The sequence below is a fragment of the Colletotrichum siamense genome (genome assembly GCF_013390195.1).
Source record: "Colletotrichum siamense strain Cg363 chromosome Unknown KSG_Cg363_contig01, whole genome shotgun sequence".
Lineage (NCBI taxonomy): Eukaryota > Fungi > Ascomycota > Sordariomycetes > Glomerellales > Glomerellaceae > Colletotrichum > Colletotrichum siamense.
The window spans coordinates 283-9,740 of record NW_023501014.1 but is presented as its reverse complement, the minus strand read 5'-3'; the positions used below and the strand labels follow the sequence as shown (position 1 = coordinate 9,740).

General features: G+C 55.3%; 1 protein-coding gene across 1 annotated transcript; it reads left to right on the top strand.

Moving 5' to 3' along the window:
• Window positions 1-5,938: 5,938 nt before the first annotated feature.
• On the top strand, window positions 5,939-8,160 carry CGCS363_v000001 (uncharacterized protein; the record flags this gene model as incomplete). Its single annotated transcript, XM_036631850.1, has 6 exons — window positions 5,939-6,119; window positions 6,366-6,505; window positions 6,553-7,632; window positions 7,823-7,972; window positions 8,030-8,089; window positions 8,143-8,160. 6 exons carry the CDS (start codon window positions 5,939-5,941, stop codon window positions 8,158-8,160), a joined length of 1,629 nt encoding a protein of 542 aa, XP_036501538.1.
• Window positions 8,161-9,458: the final 1,298 nt, after the last annotated feature.

Here is a 9,458-nt window from a genome sequence, read left to right as displayed (position 1 = left end):
GGGTGGGAGTGACGCTCATCGCCCGGATGTCTTCCCTAGAGCTCTGTGTATTCTTAGACGGGCGCTCAACGCGAACGAACACCCCCAGGCCCTTGCCACTACCTCCCTCCTTGCCCTCGGTGTCTGTCTTCTTCTGGCCGGTTCTAGTACTTGTGAGGAATTTCTGGAGATAGATCATCTTCAGGCTTGCCCCGCAGTTGCAACTGTCATCAGGACACTCAGGTCGTCCCTTGCAAGGTTGTTCGAAAGCATGCAGCTCGGCTTCACTACCACTAATAGACCCAAGCAATAGTTAGCGGAGCCTCTCCCATGAATTAACCTGGTATATAACAAAGTTGCTATGATCCTCAGCCTTCTGGCCCCTTCTTGATCTCACATACCTTTGGAATCCGTGTCTTTCCCTGAGGTGCTCCTTCGTCTTGGTGTTGCGGCGGTGCTCTTCTTTGCGGTTGGCTTCATCCTTTTGCTTGGGTTCATCTTTGAAGTACGTTTTCTTTGTGAACCGCTGGTCCGGCTCGCACAACATGCAGGCCCAATGGGCCGCGACAATCTCAGAGCCGTTGCCTTTCTTCCCAACGTTAAGGTCCAGCCTCGGCGCCCCAACACTAGTCGACAGCGGCGGAAGATGCTTCGAGAACCTCCCCTCCAAGCTAACTCCAGCAAGCTGCTTCAGATACCAGGCGAGAGGCTTCTCAGCGACCCTATGCTTCCCTATCTTGAAATGGTTCTCTTTTATCGTAAGGTGTCTGTATACCTAGTCCGCGTGTTGTTAGCTCCGGCTTGTAATCGAAATTTGTATGTAATCATCTGCATGTAAATAGCCTGCAGCCCTAATGAGCCTAATGGCGAGCTATTGCTTATTACATCTAAGACGCTTTATGTCTCAAACGCATCTAGAAATCGCAACAGCGAATGCTTGCTTTTCCACAAGCTAGATTGAAGTAATAACAACAATAGCAACAACTATAACAACAACAACAGCAACAAAGACACTCATATAGGATATAAAACCTAATACTCCACATTCACTAGAAGCCTCCACAGCACCTTATTACTCCCTACGCCCCTATAGAAGCGGGGGCTTAAAGGGCTAGACTAGTACCTTATGTATAGATTCCATATATAAACCTGATATAGGAGAAATAGGCAATAGAAAATAATCAAACGAGATATAACCAGCTTAACGAAACATAAGAGAGCGTGTTTATATAACTTACCTCAAGAGTCTCAGGAGCGCTGCTAGTCTTATAGTCAGATTTATCTGCAGCTATCATGCCAGTACAGCAGCTAACGCAGTAGAACTGCTGGACCTCCGGCCAGTAACGTATGTTCTTATCAATGTCGCGTCGGATATCGGCAGGTACCTTGTCGTCGGGCTCTGGATCAATGTCCATACCTCGGCCGTCGGAGTCTAACTCCGAGGCTGGCTCAGTAGCTATACCCTGAGGATGGTGAGGGATGTCCGGGGGCATCCGGTCGGGGATAGTTGATGGAGTTGACGTCTGCGTATCCATGATCGCCGAGTGGGGCAGGAGGTAGGCGTTAGGGAGTATAGGCTCTTAGTAGCTGCTACAGCTGGGTCCTGTCTAATAAGGTGACTTGGTTAGCAAGCACTAGCACCTCTTTCTCCCTATCCAGATACATATATATAGTATCTGATCAACGCGTCTTGTTAAGTTCCCATCCTGATCAGGGTCATACTAAGAGGGCCTGCACATGATACTAGGTAGACGAGTAGTAGGCAGTAGTGTATGGTCTGGGAGGCTGACATGCCACTGCTCAAAACAAGCATGATCGATATATCGGAATCCATACCTCATTCAAATAAAAAGGAAGATATTTAAAAAGCTTACTGCGTGAGATGATGAGAAAGTGCGAAAGCTTTCGGACTTTGATAAGAGAGTGAGAAGGAGGAAGAGAGTAGCTGAATAGTAGTGTCTAAAGTTGTTTTTCGTTTTCGAAGCTTGAGGAAAGTGTTATCTGCAGTAGACCTTTTCCTATGTAGGTGAGCTTGATGCGAAGACGATGTCAAGATTCGGTTCCTGGCTAGGACGCAGGCCCTTTAAATAGTCGTTCAGGGATCGCCTGGACCCAGGGCATCTCAATCATCCGAAGCAGACAGGTCAAGCGGTATACACAATCCAACGCATGACAAAGCGCGTCTGCGTTGCGTCCTCTGTCGCCCTGACTCCTAAAAATCGGTTCAGGAACCAGAACGCAACACGCACGGGGCAGCCACGTACTCGTACCTCAAGACATGAGGATCGCAACCGAAAACCGAAAATAAGAACGCCTGCATAAGGCCTAGCTGATCACATCACTTGAAGGACCCCTTTGCCGCCGAGTTTCCCCATCCCAGGGTTCCCTCATCATACCCCCTCATCATACCAAAGGGTTAGAATATAAGCCTTGCAGCCATCCATCCCTATAAGCCAGCAAGGTTAGGACACCCTGCCCAACAGAGCATGTAATTGGGCAGCTAGCCAAAAATAAGATTCACCACAACCTGGAAGCATGTGTAACTACAGTCTGGGAAGGATGATGGTGGTAGACAGGGACGTAGAGACTACATGACCTATATGGTCTCGGCCTAATGAAGAATGGGTTTTTACAACGCCGGGTTCTCATTCCTATAAAAAAGAAAAGAAGAAAAAAAAAAGAAGAAGAAGAAGAAAGAAAGAAAAAATACAAGAAAAAAGAAAAAAAAATACAAGAAAAAAAAAAAAATACAAGAAAATAAATATAGCATGATATCCTATCCTCATCCGTAAATTTGATCCACCCTCTCTACCTATCTCCTCTATATCGCCTCTAGTCAGTCGAGGTACCAGAGACATAATATCAGGGTTGGTCTCCGTTGATAATACGAGATAAAGGTAAAAGCCTGCACTGAATCACCCTTATAGGCCACCCTTTCCGGTAGCCCCCTCTTAGAGGCTCCTGCATACCTGCGCACCTTCCTCTTCTTCACTGAAAGCCATTTTAGTATACCCACAATAGCAGCCCTCCCTCCTCACGGCTAATATACTTCGTTCTACCTACGTCACCACGAGGGCCTTATACGTTGCTTTCTTAGAAGCTTCGCCTCTTTCCTACTCGGCAGGGTAACTATCCTAACTGTATGAAGAGGTGGACGCGTGAAGGCCTTCTCTATTCACCTCCCCTCCCGGACCAGAAACGAGGGCGAAGAAGGGAAATAACCGCGCCCCGTATCACGCGTCAAAAGCAGAACTTTCCAAGGGAATATATTGATACTATTAAACACCATATGTAACGCCTCTACTGTTCATCCCACTCTCGTAACTCCACTAGGTAGGAATGTGGCTATATATCCAGCGCCGAAAGTAGCCGCATTCTCCGCATTGTTCCACTATGTGGAAACGGAAGACAGAACAAGAGAAGTTAAAGGGAAAAGGAAAAGAAAGAGAAGTAAAAAAAGAACAGGGTGGCCGTGAGGTGGATAGGAACAGTGCCCCCAGGTACGGCGCCCTTAGCCGTTACTTTCATCACCCACATAGCTTATATGTAACGGTCAAACTGAATCAACCTACCTGTCTTATACACCCCTCTTCCCCGCGACCCATATACCCCCTACTGCTTGCACGGTTGCCCCACATTCAACCCCCCAAGGTGTTCCTCCATTATGGAACTCACCTTGCGCCACCCCTGAAAACATACGTAGGAATGAATAGGTATAAGCCGTCGAAAGCTGAACCCCGTTTAATGCATTATACCCCTCGATCCTCCGGGCCCCCACACACGCTAAGCATGCTACTATCAGAGCCTACAGTACCTCTTCCTAATATTCCTCTCCCCTAAAGGACCAAAGAGCCTGTGGTTATATCTCCCTTGTCAGAGGGCAGCAGTACTATGTATAGGTCGCCCTAGAATACCTGATCCCCGCACCACTCTGCTTGACCCTGTGTGTCGAAGGGCATGCGGTTATGCACACATGTATATAACTGGATACCTGGACGCCCCATTAAGCCTATCTCGGGGCTTCGGCATTACGAATATCCAGCTGTAGTTCACGCGTCCTGATTCGTTCTAGAAGTGGTGTCTTTGACAGCAAGCCTATCATATCTAAGCAGATTAGTACATAAAACCCTGCTACTAAACTTGGGTATTCTTAACTACCTACCCCTGCTCTATATACACTTTCTACACCATGTTGTTTGTGCGATAGCAGGCCTGTATCACCCGCCACATCCCACTCCCAACACCGGTTTATCCTTCTTAACTTCCCAACCGCATGGTTTTCCATTAGAATCACTTCTAGCCCCCTTCACCAGTAACAATTTTTACACTGGCTGGCGGCTAACCACCAGACCCCTCTACCCGCCTAGCTACGCGTCGCACCCATCGCCCGTGGCCCTCACGCCGTCCATAGCTGGCTGCAGCATCACCATCAATCACCATCAAGTGTCCGCCACCTACCCATATACTTTCCCTCACCTGATTCAACATACCTTACCTAGGTCCACCTCGCCATACAGGTATCTCCTAAACGGGTATCATTCTAGGCTCCTACCTATACATCCGCCACCCTTAGGTCCCCCCCACCACTCGTGGCCTGCTACCCACCCCTCCCACCTCTCACCTCCCACCTCCCACCTCCTACTACCTCCTACCTCCTACCTCCTACCTCCTACCTCCTACTACCTCTACTACCTCTCTGTTGTGAGACCAACAGAAGAACCATGTCTCCCGCGTCGCACCCTGTTAATGTACATCATCCAAGGCAGGCCCTGCGCAGGTCCACTGCCCAAGCCGCGCATGACGCACCCCTCCCAGATGACGGAGGAGACAGCCATAAGCTCCTGAGCGGGCAAGACCCACAGCCAGCCCGGCTCTTCAGCTCAACACTCTCCTCCCTGCCCGATTCTATCATCACATCGAAGCACAGGACGCCGGACATAGCCCCGTCAGCAGCCAAGGGAAGGCCGCAGGAGAGGTCACAAACCCCACCGCCCTCTGCCAGGTCCTCCCCCATAACCGTCTTCATCCCAGCCAGCGATGTGACGATGAACCTCGCTGGCGCGTGTTCAAGTCCATGCAGGCGGGAAACTACGATCGAATCCTCCGCCTCCCTGTATCGACAGGTATGGGATTCGCCAAGCTTCACCTCCAGACCGAAGAAGGTAGCGGGCTGGTCGAGCTGCTGCTCGACGTCGCCGACCCCCCAGTGTGTGTCCAGATGTGTACCTTCCACACGTCGAAGACCCTCGGCGTGTCCATCCTCAACATGCCGAAGCCCAACACCCAGACGCAGGAGGCCGTCGTCGTCAAGGCGAGCCCACGTCGCCGCGCCCCACGCGTGCCAGTGGAGCCTCACGCCAACTAAGGGCACCGCCCATACAGGCCGACATGGCTGATCCCTTCTCCACCAGCCCTCACCCGACCCCATCACATCATACTCCGCTGGCATATACGGAGAGGCGGGGGGTCACAGGCGACAGCTGGCTGACCAACCCAGCCCTCATCGCCAATTCCAAAGATGGGGTAGCCACACTCGTCAACTCCCCGGCGCCGTTTAGCTGTCCCGGAATGTACCTGCAGCGCTCATCCTCCACCACCATTGATATTGTTTTCCGCGGGGCCTAAGGTCTGGCTCGTCGTCAAACCCACGTCCAGCCGAAGGCTTGAGGACTGCGTAAGGGCTATCCTCTCCCGGCCGTCACAGGGACAGGGGAAAGGACAGGGCGAGCAGCAACAACAACAGCGACCTGCGCGTGGAAACCCTCCCGCCACACCTTGCTCGCAGTTCTTCCTCCACGACAGGATCTTCATCACAAAAGCCGTGCTCGACCGGTGGGAGGTGACGTATTGTATTTTCCGCTGCGTCGAGGGAGATGTCGCCGTTGTGCCCCCAGGCACCTACTTCTAAGTTTTTAACGCCGGACCCTGCCTGTCCCAGCTTGTCACCATTCCAGCCCCTATGTCAGACGCGGGCAGCCCGTATACAGGCGACCTCCGTCCCTGTGGTGATACCTGCGAGACCCTCCAACCGCCCGGGAGCGCGTGGCCCGACGATTCGGCCACCAGCACCGCTGGTGACAAAGCTGCCTCCTCAGACTGCGACCCGGCCGCGGGTCCCGGGCGGAAGAAGCTACCCGAGAGTCAGCCCCTGGACCACCGGGACGTCGTGGGCGGCTCGGGACCGAGCGCGGGGGGACCGGCAGATATCCCTGTCGTAAGGCGTGGCCTCCGGAGAGCCGTGCCGCATTCCCCGCCGTCTTCGGGTGACGACGCCGCGGATAGTCCCACACTCGGCGGGCGACCGGCCCACCATCATCATCACCATCATTATTATCATCGCACCCCCTCGCCCGGCACCATCACCGTGGTATAGCCACAAGCGACAGGGCATCTACGCTCCCACGTGAAGGACATCCAAGTGGGAGGACGTCAGCAGGCAAACGAGCCCGGGCCACCGATCCTCCTACCAACGACGACAACACACCAGCCAGCAGCAGCCAAGCCCGCGCCGCGGCCCAACATGCCAGTAAGCGGAGGTGCCCGACACATAACCCGATCCTAGTCTCACCGCAGACGACCACACGCCCGGGAGACCAGCCGGCCGCAACACGAGATAGGCCCCACGATGGGCAGAGCAAGAACCACGCTAGGGATGTCGTTAGTAGCGACGAGATAGATGACACGGATCATACAGACTATGGAGATGGTGGTGAGGATGTGGAGGACCTCGACTGCGACGTCTCCCGCCACGACACGCCAGATAACGTCGCAGAGATGTCCGAGGATTGCTCGGGGAACCGGGACGACGCCGACAACAAGAAACCCCCCTCCGGCGAGGCCAGGCCGCATACGTCCGAGCCGGCCTCGTCCGTGGACAAGGTCGAGGCCATTATAAGGTCCCTCGTCACCCGCGGCGTCGAACAGTGCGTGGCCCTCTTGCAGGCCTGGCGGGCCGCCGCGACGAGCTCGACGCTCCACCTCCCGCGATGCGAGAGCCGTGCCGTTCTCTACCGCAACACCCAGCAGGCCAAGTGCCACGAAGCCCTCGCCAGGTACCAAACGAGGCTCGCCTATATCCAGCTGAGCAGGCGACTCAAGAAGCCGGGACCCGACAGCGCCGCCGTGTACCGGAGCCGCAGCGACATCCACAGCCTCACCTGCGAGGTGCTCGGCGTCGACCCCTCCTCCGCCGATACCAAGTCGAGGGCGTTCTATCTACAAAGGGCCGACATCAGCCGTTGCCTCTACACTGGCCGCATCTTAGATATTGTCTCCGGCGATGGTCTTGACTTCCTCCCCGTCCTCCCCGCCGGCAAGCTCGGCCTCACCCTGTCAGACTCGCAGGACCTGGCTCGCCGGCTTGTCAGCCTCGCGTCCGGGGAGGCTGAGGACGACGAAGGTAACACCATTAAGCAGCTGGCCGCCTTCGGCCGGTTGTTCGCGAGAGTCGTCCAAGGCGAACAGGCGGATCCCCTGTTCGGGCTCGACGTCGAGCCCGTCGCCCGCCTGGCGTCGGCAGCGGAGACGCCCCGGCCGCCGAGACCTACGTCTGGCCCTGAGCGTATCGCCGCGCACACATGGGGACTGGGAGATAAGCTTCGGGCGTCCATCGGCAGGCTGACCGGCGCCGGGCAGGACGTCTCCCTCCTGCGCGTGGGCGGATGCGCCGTCTGCACCCATCGCCACGGCCCTAACCCACTACAGTGGCGCGAATGTGCCTTCTAACAGCATATAGACCTCCCCCACCCCTTTGTCCGTATCACCTACACGGGGACTCCGGCGTCGATGGTGCCGAGGCTGCAGGCCGTCCGTCACCCCGACGTTCCCGTGCTAGGACCTTTAGGAAGCACCTCCTCACACCACCAATCCTGACCAGGTCAGCATCACAGCGGGAGATATTGTGAGCGTCGTCCCTGGCGAGCTTATCCTAGATAGCTCCTCTGCTGCCTCCGAGCTCACGCCCGCTAGTCGCTGGCGTGATATTAGGGATGAGGTACGGGTAGCACCCGGCGTGGCCCTTCGCATCGACAGGGCTAACCCTTTCCTTCAGATGCTACTGGCGCCGCCTACCGGTTCCCAGTCCTCTGAGCTAGAAGCCAAGGTCTTAGCTGTTAGTGCCATAAGCGTACTGGTTCTAGTTGCGGTGTCTGATGTTAAGAATAGCGATACCCTCTGTCTTAGATGAAGGATTAACAGAAACGGCTGTAAATATAACTTAGCCTTACCTAAATAAATGTTATTAGTTACCCTTGCCTGCCTCCCCCCCCCCCCCCCCCCCCCCCCCCCCCCCCCCCCCCCCCCCCCCCCCCCCCCCCCCCCCCACCCCCTCTACACACACACACACACAAACACACACACAACACACACACACACGCACACACCCCTTCATTTCCTCTTCTGCATCAGTATAGAAACCACCGGCCTCACCGACGCAGGCATCGTTTCCTGCATTCGCTGGTGAATAGCTATTGCATCCGGCATAGAAACGCTAGTAACGGCATCAAGCATTCTAACGTACGCCTGACAGACTGTTACCATGCTCTTATAGAAGAGCGAACCACCTGCAGTATAGTCATTCCAGCCGTTCATGTCCGCGAGGTCTTCTGCAACGGCCAGTAGTTCCATCACCTCCTCGCGTGCTCTAGGATCCAAGGGCGTGCCTGGCGGCCCTCGGACCTGAGGCCATCCCGAAGTAATGTCGGCTGTAGCTAAAGCGGCCATCCTCGTAAAGATACAGGCCATGGGCAGCGGTTCGTCGGCGGCGACGGTCCTCATCGCGCCTGGGCCCCCTTGTCCAATAACCAGCGGACGCGATTTTTAATATGGGCAGCCGGCATTGGGCTGACGTCGCCAATGACGAAGCAGAGAGCCATGGTGCCGCAAGACACGAACGCGCGATCTAGAAAAGGTTTCTGCGCGTCCCTCCCGAGCAGACCGAGTTCCTGGTCGAAGGTGTGGAACTGACGTCGGGCCCGGACGGGCGTAAGGCCTCTAAGTCGTCTTCCCGCACATCTGTGTTCTGTAGCGCGTAGAAGTATGTTGTCCACAGCTCAGAGTCAACATCGCCATGTCCTAGGCTTACTCTGAACATATAGCGGGTGCTGCGGATCCACGATCGCAGAAGCAGTCTCACCGCCGCAAGCAGCTTCGATCGCATATTCGTCGGCATATACCCTTTCTTCAGTAAAGAGAAAGCCGTCTTTAATACCGGGGCACTCCCTCTCCCGGTCCGTCCCGTCGCCCGCGCGGCCCGCGCTCCATCATGCCACGCGAGGCCGGCGCTATGAAGCAGGGAGTAAGCGGCATCCTCTTCGCCGTGAAGCAGCGCCCAATCCAGTGGGGTCCGGCACTCCGCGAGGGGGCCGGACATCGCCGAAAGGTCACGCGACTGACCTCCTCTGGGGTCCGCCCCAAGCCGCAGCAGGACGGCACGGCCGGGAACCGACCTCATCTAACGCAGCGTAGCATAGTGGCGTACG